The sequence below is a fragment of the Netta rufina genome (genome assembly GCF_964035555.1).
Source record: "Netta rufina genome assembly, chromosome: 12".
Lineage (NCBI taxonomy): Eukaryota > Metazoa > Chordata > Aves > Anseriformes > Anatidae > Netta > Netta rufina.
Window position 1 is genome coordinate 7,062,015 of NC_140135.1, and position 12,500 is coordinate 7,074,514.

Here is a 12,500-nt window from a genome sequence, read left to right on the forward strand (position 1 = left end):
AATTCACCCCAAAGTCCCTTCTCTGGCAGCTGGGCACGTGCCACGCTGTCCCCGTGGAGCTCCATTGGCCATACCTCAGGCTGCAACGGGAGCCCTTGGGTGCAAAGTTGGAGCTTTTCCTCAGCTGGAGCGGCTCAGAGCTCATCTGCTGGCTTTTCACCCTACTCCTGTCTATTCTGAGGTCCTGGGGCAGCGCTGGGGCTGGGAGGTGATAGAAGGACACCCCGCGAGGGGAGCGGGGCCGCGGTGTCAGCCAAGGATTAGCAGACTGCTTAATTGTGAGCGCTATGACAGCGCTGGCACCGGGGACAGCAGCTCCAGCAGCTCCTGTCAGCAGCCAGGGCTCACGCTCGGCTTCTTGACGGATCGTTTCGAGTCACAGGCATGGTGGGCACGGGCTGACAGGGTGCCGGGGGGGCAAGGGGCAAGGAGCCGGCAGCTTTGGGAGCCGCTGTCGTGGCAGCGTGGTGAGGGCTGCAAAGCGCCCCGATCTCTAAAAAATAAAACTTAAAAAATTCTGGCAGTTCAAGTCTAGCACCATGCTTGGCTGCAAGTGTCTGCTAAATAAGCAGGGGGAAACAGTGTCTCTCCAGTTGGTGCCATTCCAGAGGACTGTTGGTTTTACTTTAATGCACGGTGCCTTTCGGGAAAGTCTCAGGTGGCTTGGAAGTGCAGGGCAGAGGTCTGGAGTGGGATTCATTATTTCAGAGTCCACTGTTTCAGATATTCCCAGCTTCTGAACCTCGTTTTCTCTTCCCCTGGGTGTCCTTGCTGCAGATGCATGGAGGAACAGGGCAGTAGGAATTGGTATTTCATTTGCAAGTGCCTCGTTGACCCTCTCGAGATGCTTTTCCAGACAGAGAATTACTTCCAGCTCTGCTGTTGGTGCAGTTCCCAGCGTGCTGATCCACCTCCTTTCTCCTGGAAGAAGGGGGTTAAATCTTGTGATTATTTTACTGTTGGAGCTGTGTGCACTAGTTCATCAGACCCTCCAGAAATGTTGGCTTGGCAATCCATGAGCAGTGCCAGGGATGACCTGGGTTTGGTGCCTGGGATTGTTCCTTCAGCTTGGTCCTTGCTGAGTGGAGGACTTAGGAGTTCCTAAGGAGTTCCTAAGGGCCTTTCACCTGAGCTTTTCCCCCACATTTCTCCTAAGAAATGATGTTGCTTCTGGTTTCTTTGCTCCCCTGAGCACTTTGCAAGAAATAGGTGCCACCAAGCCCGTTGTTATCGCTTTGTGGCTTGTTCAGTGGTGTCTTAAGTCACCAGTAAGTACCCTCCAAGGAGCCCCATGGGAAGGAGGCTGAAGGATTGGAGGGTCCCTGAGTGGGTCGCAGGACTTGCGGTATGCTTGTGGGGATGGAGCTGAGCCCACTGTGCCCTGTTTTGGGGTACAAGCTGGTGCCTGGATCAGTTTTCCAGCTCCTGTTCCCCCATGCCATGGACACCCTTCCTGTCCTTTCCCCTCTTACTGCAGCCCCTCACCTTTAATTTCAAAATGCTTCCAGCTGCAAACGCTCTCCCCACACCCCCAAAAAGCAGCGGGACCCTGCTGGAGGTGGTCCTGGCCACCAGGCAGCTCGCAGCCCCCCTCTCTGAGCACCTTCGCCTCCCCCTGCTCCCTCTGCAGGTGATGAAGCTGAGGAAGCTGGCCCAGCAGGTCGCCAACTGCCGGCAGTGCCTCGAGCGCTCGACGGTCCTCATCAACCAGGCGGAGCACATCCTGAAGGAGAACGACCACGCGCGGTTCCTGCAGACGGCCAGGAACGTGGCTGAGAGGTGGGCTCGCCGGGTGGCAGCCGGGGTGCCCCCTGCCCCGTCGGTGGCCCGGCCACAGCGAGCTGTCCCCTGAGCGCAGAGCCAGGGGTGCCCCCTCACACCCCGCTGCATGCTGCCCTCGCATAAATTCAGGGCAGGAGGCGCACGGCAGGTCCTGGTGATGCTGAGCAGGGAGCCGACGTTGCTCCCTGGTGGGGAGGAGTGGTGGAAAAACCAACGGGGTGGGAACCAGCCCAGGGCGCCAGGACCCCAGGGACGGAGCCTCCCGACCTCATTGCCTCGTCCCTGCCACCCCCGGGGTTCCCCAGTGCCAGGCTGTGGCACCGCGGGCTGCCCGCGCCCTGCCCGTCGCCCACCTCGCCCCTGCCGGGAGCCGGGAGCGGAGCGCACCCTGATGCGGATGGATGGGCTCTTCTTTTCTTTCAGGGTCGCCATGGCAACTGCATCCTCTCAAGTTCTGATACCAGATATCAATTTTAATGACGCCTTTGAAAACTTCGCCTTGGATTTTTCCAGAGAGAAGAAGCTGTTGGAGGGGCTGGATTATCTCACCGGTGAGTGCACGGCTGCGCTCCCACTGCCTGCGCCCCGCTTCTCCCCCCGGCCCTGCTTCCTGCACCCCACCGAGGGCTGGGGGGATGTTTTAGGGCACTCTCATCACCAGTAAGTGGTTGGCCCCAGCAGAATAAAGGCCACCACGCTGTCCCCAGGGCAGCGACCTGTCCCCATCCTCCTGTTTGCAGGGTGCCTCTGCTGCCCTGCAGCCGCGCAGCAAGGTTTTTGTGCGTAAGGCGGGGGGCTGGGGACACCCCGGGTGAATTAGCTGATTGCGGTATTGTGCCAGGGGCTGGCAAGTCAGGGGGAGGGCTGCGAGCTGCGGAGAAGCAAGGACATCATTACTCAGTGACGTGTAAAACGAGACGGTTGTGTGCATCGAGAGGCTGCTCCCTGCATGAGCCCGTCTGTCTGTGGGAGCAAAAAAAAAAAAAAAAAATCTTACGCATTTTAAACTGAGAAGACACCAACTGACTGAAACGCACCACCTGTGGTCTCCCGCAGCGCCCAACCCGCCGTCTGTCCGCGAGGAGCTCTGCACGGCCTCCCACGACACCATCACGGTGCACTGGATCTCGGAGGACGAGTTCAGCGTCAGCTCCTACGAGCTCCAGTACACCATCTTCACCGGCCAGGCCAACTTCATCAGTAAGTCGCCGCTCGCTGAGCAAACCCCCTGGCTCGGATGGGCGCTGCTGGGTGCAGCTGAAACCAAAGGGGCAGAGCATTGCAGTCCCTGTCCACGCGGGAGGGCAGAGCACAGCTGGCAGGGCACATCTGGGAGCACACATCCAGCGGGACACACAGCTGGCAGGGCACATTTAGGAGCACACAGCTGGGAGCACACGGCTGGCAGCTGTGCTGGAGTTTTGCCCAAATATCAGCCAGGCAGAAGCTGACGGCTGGAAGATAGAGCACACCAGGAATCACCAGGGGGGGATATCTAGGTAGTTTATTCCCCTCCGACACATGAAATGATCAAAGCAGGCTTAGACTCCCAGCTTCTTAGTGCCACGGATTGTCGTTAGGGAGCGGTGGTGAATTGCAGGTCAGAGAAGCCAGGGCTTGAAGCTGTGACCCACGACAAGCCCCCCAGGACAGGCGTGTCACATCTGCAGTCTCCTTTTAGTCTTCCTCATTGTTCATTGTCAGGAAGGCTTATTAAAAAAAAAAAAAAAAGAGAGAGAGAGAGAACATAGAAAAGGGAGTTGTTCGGGTTTCTGTGGAGGTACAATTAATTGGGGAAGAGCAGCTTGGTCAGAAAGCCAAGGACGATTTGCCAGTCTCAGGAGCAGGGATTTATTCCTCTGGGTGCCTGGGAGTCCTCCATGGCAGTCCTGATATCAGAAATACGCACGCATTGCAATTTCTTGTAACACTGCCTTTTCCCTAAAATTCGAGGGAGGTTGCGCGAGCACTGTAATGGAAGACGGAAAATATATCTTCCAGTTTTCCTGTCCTCAGCACTCAGTGCTGTAGGGAATGGGGTGTCCCCCTGCCCTGTCCCCCTGCCTTTCCCTGGGGGCGAGGGCTGTGCGAGGAGCTGGGCAGCAGGGGCGGCTCTGGGGGAAAGCCCAAGGGGGGCAGACGTCAGGAGCAGCTTCCTAGGCTCCTCCGCTAGCTCTTGGTAGAAGGAGGAAAGAAAACATCAGTTAACACCTCAGAGGAGCAAATGAATAATATATTGTCACTTGCAATAACGTGTTCAGGGCCGGGTGATGAAAGCGTCTGAGTCCTGGCTGAACTCCTGCGCGGAGAAACGCCAAAAATAGTGTGCTGGGCTCACCTAGCAGGAGCACCAGGAGGCTTCCCAGGGAAGGAAATACCTTTTCGCAGAGCACACAGTTGGCCTGTGGAAACTCTCCCCTTTACTCTGCCTTTAAAGCCAAGGGCTCGGCAGGAGTCAGGCATTTTACGAATGACGAAAGCTGCAATAAAAAGGTTGTTTTTTTTTAAGCTTTGGCAAGGAGAAGCCCTCAGTCTGCAGGGACAACCCCTCCTTGATAGTTTTGAGAAGGAAACCTGCCTTGGAGGCCAAATCACTCCCAGATTGTCATCTCTCAGCCGCCCTGTCCATTCCAGTGAAGGACCCAAAGGTGGCCCTTGTCTGCAGGGAGATAACTCCTTGGCCATGCAGCACGCATGCGAGGAAAGCAGCTCAGTGTGCAGGATGCTGCCAGTATCATAGCTGTTTTATTTTCTACTTCATATAGCATTGCTCTGCTCCCCTAGGCAGCTTCCACGTGTGTTTCAGACCAAATCCAAGCTGACAATGACTGCAATCTGCCCTTGTCCTCCCAGTGAGCAAGCCACAGGGGGGTAAATAATCACCCGAGCAGCATCCCCTTGCAGGCACGGTCCCGCTGTCCCCATGTGAGCCTATAAAGAGAGTGTGTGGAGCACCTCCCGGGCTCCTGGCACACCGCTGTGCATGCATTCACCAGCGATGGGAGGCTGAAAACCCTCCTCTGTCACCCTTCATTCCCAGCCCACTCCTCATGAATTGTCTCACACTTCGCCCCCAGACCTGCTGGATCCAAGAAGCCCCCAGCTACTCCGTCTGAGCTGCCTCGTTTTAATTCTGGTTTGCTGAAAGCAATGCTCCCGCGTTGCAATATCTGCCCCAAAGCTGCTTGCTGACAGCCCAGAGCTGGCCCCTGGTGTCAGCACAGGTTTTGCCCCCAAAACCCACAGCATCCTCTTCCCCCTGCAGGTTGCCCTCGCCCCAGCCGTGCTGGTGGCAGTAGCAGCACCACCAAGTGCTTTTCTCCTTGCCCCGTGCCATCCCACCCTCGATACAGCACAACCTGCAGCGTTAGGCAGTAGAGCCTCCAGATCTCTGGGCTCCCAGCTCCTTTCCATTTCCAGAGTCCTTTGGCTCCGAGTCCCTTCCCTGCGAATAACCCTTCTCCCCTCTCCCGCGCCGCAGGTCTCTACAACTCCATGGACAGCTGGATGATCGTCCCCAACATCAAGCAGAACCACTACACCGTCCACGGGCTCCAGAGTGGCACCCGCTACATCTTCCTCGTCAAGGCCATCAACCAGGCAGGCAGCAGGAACAGCGAACCCGCCCGCCTCAAAACCAACAGTACGTGCCCCGGGGGCTCCTCGCGTTGGGTGGGAGGCAGAGGAGATGCTCCAGATCACAGGGCTGTGTGTTTGTGGGGTGATGTACAGATGCGAGAGGGAGCAAATAGGTTGGCTCATCGGGTTTTGGCCCAAATCCGCCTGCTGCGTGACTGCATCTTCCTGACGCTCATCAGAAACCCTCCCAGCCCCAGCGAGCGCAGTGCTCCTTCGGGTTTCCCTCCCCGGCGCTGCTATCACATCTGCCTTGAGCAGGCTTTCAGAGTGATTTATTGCCTCCGCCTCCTCGTTTTCTTTGCGAAACCTGTGCGCCTTTAAACAAAATGAAATTAAGTGCAGTCGGTGCACTGGTGGGGATGGAGGGGAGTTGCCGGGATGCAGACTCCAATCCAGTTCTGCCTTGTTTATTAAAATTGCATCCCTCCTGCGGTTGCTGTTTTTAAGAGCTTTCCCGTGCTTTGAAAGGTGCTCGCTCTGGAAATAAGAAATCGGGGACTTGACAAGCCAAGAGCGATTATGTGACACAGCAGTGCAGAGGGGAGCGAAGGCGCTTTGCTTCAGCAGCTCCCCGGGGACAGGGCTTGCTCCTGTGTTTTTTTAAGCGCGTGTCAGTCATCGGAGACACGGGCTCACTGCTGAGTGCTCCGCTTCGCAGCTGAACTCGATTTAGTAGATTAAATAAGTGCCCAATCGGGTTTTGAACTCCCCTTGTCGCTTGGATGTGTCTGCAGCAGCTTCCTGCATTTATAAAATCTAGAGCAGGCATCTCCTGGAGCGCTACACAAATTATTCTGTATTAGCGTAGCTTTGAGGAGCTCCTTCCTCGGGAGCGAGCGGCCACGGGAGCGATCCCAGGTGATGGAGGCTCCATCCTCTCCGCTCTCCTCGGGCTGCTGGTGGCCAGCCCCATCGCTCACCTCGCCTTTCAGCTTCCTCTCTTGCTGTCTGTTTTCATGCACTCAGAAGCGTGAACTCTTGATGTTTTCGGAGCAGCGACTCGTGGTTTTGGCAGCAGGGATGAGCTGTGCATGCGGAGAGGGCTCGTTGGCCAAGCTGGGGCAAATTTATGAGCGATGCCCAGGAGCTTGACTGTGCCTGGTGCCCTCCAGGCTGCCCACAGGGGCAGCATCCATGCACCTGGGTGGAGGGGACCAGAGAGGGGCAGAGCCTGTCTGGGATGGAGAGATGCAAGGAAAAGGGACTGCAGGGATCTGGGCAGGGAGCTGCCCCATCTCATGGCCATTTTGTCCTGCCTGATGTCTGTGGGGCAGGGCACACCAAGGAGGGGGTGTTCCCTTCCTGCGTGCCAAATTTCAGGTACCCAGGATGCCACGTAACGCTGAGCATCCTGCACAAATCAGCCCTGGGGTTTTGTATGTGTTTTTCCACAGCTTCCAGTGGAAAAAAGAGTGTGATTAGTGACTGCCACAGTGCCAACAAGCATGGGAGTGGAGGTGTACTGCCCATGAAAAGCATGGAGGGAAAGGTCTGAATTTCTGCCTGAGTCATGTGTATTTATACAGTCTTCTCTCCGTGGCCACCCCTGGTGTACGAGACTCCTCGGAGGTGTTTGCTGCCCACCATGGGCACGTGCGTGGCACTGGCTGCGGGTGCTGCCCATTCCTCTCGTTGTGCTTGCTGCCCATTCCTCTCGCCCGCATTTGTCTTCAAGCGACGCGTTTCGCTTCTTTTCAAGCGGGCAATTAGGAGACAGCACACATTTTCCAACTGCCGTAACCTTCGTGGAAGTGTCAGCAGCTCAACGAGGAGAAAGGCCAATTAGCATATTTCGCAGCCCTCTTTCTGCTCCTGAAGTGGTGCCTGGAGAGATGCCTTCACCGCCAGAGGGTCAGTGTCAGGACGCACATTGATTTCTGCAGCATCAGCGCAGGCACTAAATCTGTGTTCCCAGACTGCCCGAGCAGAAGAGCTGGGTGAAATAAGTTTGGTCTAGTGACAGAAAGAAACCTTCCTTTGCTCAGGCTGGGCTTGAGGAGGTCTTGTTTATTAGCAAGTGTCCAAAAGTGGTTTAAAACTGCCAGAATACAGGGAGGGTACAAGTGACGGTAGTAAATAAAGTGCATGGAAAGTTCTTGTCATGGTCCTTGCCTTGACCATTGTGGAGTGGTCTTATCCTCACTCATGTCTCCTGCCCTTAGCAGCAGGAATGTGTCAGTGCTGATGCTTTCTAACAAGCAGGGTGAGATGCATGTGATCCCAAAGCAAGCTGTTTGGTACGGAGTCTGTTGGGAGATTCATAGCTTTGGATGGACTTACTGCTTTCCCTTGCCTTGGCAATTCAGCATCGTGGCTTCCTCGAGGTGACGGGGGGGACAATAACCGCTGCTTTCCAGTGCTGGTGGCATCTTAGGTGGCTGCCCAGAGTGGGCACGGTGCTGGCTCTGCTCCCCTGCCCATGGAGAGCAAGAAGAGCGAAGCAAGCAGAGCTGGCACAGCGAGGAACTCTGGCTTGCTTTGCTCTTCTGCTGGGCAGAGCGGGGTGAGCACCTGCAGTGAGCACAGAGATTGCTTCTGGAGCATGGGAGAGCCTGCCCACCCCGTCCTTTCCCTCTGCAGCATGCTTTCAGCACCAAGCAGTCCCCTCCATCCCTCCTCCCCTCCCTCAGCCCCTTGCCCTCGCCCTGGCACCTCTGCACGGACCCAGCTGATGGAGCAGCTCCTCACCCGTTCAGCTGGACGTCAGGTTTGTCTCTGGCTCCTGGGCATCGCGGTGCAGTTGTTCCTGCAGCATTTAGCCAGCCACAGCTCACGTAACTCAGCCCACAGCCCGTGCCGGCTGTCCCTCTGTGTGGCTTTTTCACCGTGCTTTAGCTGGCACGGTCAGCCGGACCTGCTGGGCTTCACCAGCATTTATTCCTTCCAAAAAGCATCGAGAAAAGAAAATCTGGCAGTGCTGCTGGCCCTTTTCTTGCCAAGTACTGCTTAGGTAACAGAGAACTAAATGCTCTTGCCTGCACCCAGCATGGGGAAGGGCAGTGGCCGTGCTGGGCACGAGGCTCTGCCTGGCCCCAGCATCGTGGACTTGATTAACCTTTCACATCGTCCTAGAGGCAACGTCCGCCCGCTGCTGTCTTTGGTCTTGCGTGCCCAAGGCCAGCCAGGATTTCCTCCTCTCGCTGCTCTCTGTCTGCAAATTGTCCTCGAGCCCTTGGGCCAGGATGTGCCAGCACTAGCAGGCAACAAGGGCTGGACCCAGTTGTTCACGCTGACCTTAGAGAGGGGTCGGCTTCACCAAAAGGATGAAGGGAAGAGATGTACCCAGTGGAGCCGGGTATTTTTATACCTCCCTTCCTCTGGGCTTGTCTCTTCACATTACTGCTGGGAAAAGGCAGATCTCAAAATATTCAGATAGCTAGAGGAGAGGGTCACTCCCAACCTCCAGCTTTACTTTCTGGCCTCTCCACTCATTTATCTTGCAAATGGGGCTCCAAGGAAAATAAACACGAGCTGTTGGCGTAGTCAGGGAGCAACGCAGAGGAGCTCCATTACAGAAAGCTGCCTTGGCTCACGCTGCTGTCTGTTCACAGCATTTCCTAAGACCTGGTTTTGAAACAGCCTTGATGGTAGCATTGGCTGTGGTGTTCCACCTCACGAGCATCGTTTAGCATAGCTGAAAACGCAGGAGGGGTGGCTGGTTGTGCGCCATGGTGTCTGCCTTCCCTCTGCAGGTAACAAAGCCGTGGTTCGAGTTGGTTGTGGTTGTTGAAGGTGTTCTGCTGCAGCTGCCCCGTTCGCTTTGATTTGTGCTAAACCAGATGAATCCCTCTAGAAATCCTATCCAGGCTCTATACGCTATTTATATGCTGATGTGACAGGGCCAGGTCCCTGCTGTCGCACATTGCATTTGCAAATCCGAGAGGACGGGATTTGAAAAGCACCAGAATTAAGTCGCCTGTGCAGCTGAATGTCATGCCTGCCATCCCTGCGCTAGGCAGCACGTGTGGTCACGCATCTGCTCGTGGCAAACCAAAATGTAGAGGTGCCCTAGCCCCTTCCTACCCGTCAGCAAGTTGCTGGAGGTTTCAGCAGCACCGGGAGCTCCTCCACCTCCAGAGTGCAGCCAGCGCCTGCGGAAGGGTTTTATCAAAGCGAGCAGGGCAGCGAGTGCGTGTCAGTTTGGCTTCTGTGGGCTGCTAACATTACAAGGGAGCTGGAGCTGTGTTTCAGTCCAGCCTTAAAGATCTGCAGGATCCATCAGACTTCTTTGTGTTGGTGGAGCAGGAAGCCCCGGGCTGTGCGCTCGTCAGCTGGCCCTGTGCTCTCCCCTTGCTTCCAGACTCAGCTAAACACAGGCTGGACCCAGCGCCTTTGATTTGCTTCCACCACCTCGTGCACAGCCCAGGCTGTCTTCTCCAAGCATCCCGGACCTTGTTTGGCAGCAGAGAAGTGCTGAGAAACCTCGGGCATGTTTCCTGTAAAATGTAATAGCAGCCTGCGTGCCACTGGGAGCGAGCTGTGTTGTCTGCTGATGGGGATTTGGGGATATGCTCGACGCTGCAGTACTTCTTCTGTGATTCAGTATTGTTATACCAGCACTTCAGGGTCCACTCTCCCTTCACTGCGCTCGTATAACTCGCATTACTGCTAATAGAGTATGGATCTGTTGAGGGATTCAGGCAGGCTACACGCCTTGCCCAGACTTGGTTCGCGGTGCTTGATGGCTTCTTCAGTGCCATTTCCATTAGCTGGCAACATCCCCCTCGCTCCTCCGCAACGTTTTACACCATTAACAGAGGGCAAAAGGGAATTGTTGTGAGGAGGGAATAATGCACTTGAGCGGTGCAATGTGCAATAGAGAGGTCTGCAGCATTCCCCAGTGCCAGGATGACACATCCCCGGCGGATGCATTGCCTTATTTCTCCACGTTTCTGAGTTTCGCACCCTTCCCCTCTGTCTGGTCTGGGAATAAGCCCATGGTGCAGATGCTTCTCCTGGCCCTGCTCTCCTCTGCCTCGCAGGTGGTGCTGACACCCTGGGTGGTGGCTTCCTTGCAGGAGCCACTTGTCTCCTCATTCCAGCAGGGCTGGGGACACTGCTGCAGGCATCAGGGGCATGGGAGCATCACCAGGGCAGGTGGCTTATGGATCAGGATGTGACAATAGCCATGGCAAGGCACAAGGATGCACCTCAGCATCCTGCTGGGCATCCATGAGTACAGACCGTCCACAGACCATAAGCAGTGTCTCTGGCTATTCCGATAGCACCCATGGCTCATGGAAAACGTCCAAAGAGCCCGGGGCAGATGTTTCCTGCCATATTCTGCCTGCACAACGACGATAACAGACACAAATACTGATGCATGTGTCCTCTTCTAACAGGTCAGCCTTTTAAGCTGGACCCCAAGATGGCTCACAAGAAGTTGAAGATCTCCAACGACGGGCTGCAGATGGAGAAGGATGAGAGCTCCTTGAAGAAGAGCCACACGCCCGAGAGGTTCAGCGGGACAGGGTGCTATGGCGCGGCAGGCAATGTCTTCATCGACAGCGGCTGCCACTACTGGGAGGTGGTGGTGGGATCCTCGACCTGGTAGGCAGCCCCTTTCTCTTCCCTCCTGCTCCTGGAGGCCCTTGGATGTCCCCAGAGATGGCATGGGATGTGCTAGGGTTAAAGACCAGGGTTGTTCGTGATTAGAAAGGTGGCTGCTGCTGTCATTGCTGGACCTTAAATCCAGGTGGCTGTGGGTTTCAAGGAGCAGCTCTCTCCAGCTGAAGGCCAGCATCACTCTGAGGGCATTAGGGCCCCAGCAGCAGGGGCAGAACAGCGCTGGTAGGAGCTGTTTGAGTGATTTGGAGCCATCCCAGGGACCTGTGTCTTGGGGAGGCTCACAGCCAGGATGCTCAGATCAAAGGTGGAGCAGGATCTGCGTGTGGCAGGCAGCGTGCCTCCCAGCGCCCCATGGCAATGTGGTGTCCTTGTGGTGCTCTGCTCAATCCCTGCTGGAGCACCCACAGCGAGGCTTGCTTGGAACAGGGCTTTTCAGGCATTTGCTCGCAGGAAACTGGGGTTGGGCTTAATGCCACGCTGAGGTCGCTAAGCAAAGCTTCTCCCCTCTTCTAGGTACGCCATCGGCGTGGCTTACAAGTCAGCCCCCAAGAACGAGTGGATTGGGAAGAACTCCTCATCCTGGGTCTTCTCCCGCTGCAACAACAACTTCGTGGTGAGGCACAACAACAAGGAGATGCTGGTGGAGGTCCACCCACAGATGAAGCGCCTCGGCGTCCTCCTGGATTACGACAACAACGCGCTCTCCTTCTACGACCCGGCCAACTCCCTCCACCTCCACACCTTCGAAGTCTCCTTCATCCTGCCCGTGTGCCCGACGTTCACCATCTGGAACAAATCCTTGATGATCCTCTCGGGTCTGCCCGCCCCGGACTTCATAGATTACCCAGAGCAGCAGGAGTGTAACTGCAGGCCCCAGGAGTCCCCGTACGTATCAGGGATGAAAGCCTGTCACTAGGATGCTCAGCCCTGCCCATGCCCCGTGGTGGCACTGGTGATGCTGGTGGGTGTTGGTGGTGGGTGCCAGGAGCCTGCCAAGCTGGAGAGCCGCCGTGCAGCCGGAACGCTCCGAGGAGAGAGGACCTGCCTGCCTGCCCGCCCACAGCTCATCTTATTTTTAAGGGGAAAGAGAAAGAACCCCTGACCACGTCTGAAAATAAACTCCTGTCGGCAAGCTCAGCGCAGCCATGCACAAGGCTCGCGCAGCATCTTTGTGGGGTGCGCCAGGCTCTCCCGAGGCAGATCATCACACGGATGGTTCTGTTTCCCCTCGGGGGCTGGAAAGGCTGGGGTGGGGATTGGGGTGACATCCTCAGGTGCTGCGGTGAGCAGGGGGACGACTCGCGTGTCTCCGCACGGCGCAGGTTGGGGCAGGAAGGGGTTGGCTTTTTGGAGACCTGCAGAGCCAGGTGGGAGCTGGGCATCATTTGCTGGTGAGAGCTTTCTGTTTGGCCAACATTTGGCAGCGTCCTTGATAAAGTAGGTACCCGCGTGGGGTAGGTACCTGCGTGGGGTAGGTACCTGCGTGGGGTGGGTAACTTGCACTTGGAGAG

The 12,500-nt window shown here is 56.3% G+C and overlaps 1 protein-coding gene across 2 annotated transcripts in view; it reads left to right on the plus strand.

The window, feature by feature from the left end:
- The window catches only part of MID2 (midline 2), a gene marked incomplete at its 5' end in the record, with an annotated part of 52,003 nt that extends 39,913 nt beyond the window's left edge, over positions 1 to 12,090 (plus strand). For both annotated transcript variants that reach the window (XM_084294095.1, XM_084294096.1), the window contains 6 exons: positions 1,631 to 1,779; positions 2,206 to 2,333; positions 2,839 to 2,982; positions 5,264 to 5,425; positions 10,764 to 10,971; positions 11,503 to 12,090. In XM_084294095.1, the coding sequence (XP_084150221.1) occupies positions 1,631 to 1,779; positions 2,206 to 2,333; positions 2,839 to 2,982; positions 5,264 to 5,425; positions 10,764 to 10,971; positions 11,503 to 11,905 (1,194 nt within the window). In that variant the 3' untranslated portion in view covers positions 11,906 to 12,090. The remainder of the gene's footprint in view (positions 1 to 1,630; positions 1,780 to 2,205; positions 2,334 to 2,838; positions 2,983 to 5,263; positions 5,426 to 10,763; positions 10,972 to 11,502) is intronic.
- Positions 12,091 to 12,500: the final 410 nt, after the last annotated feature.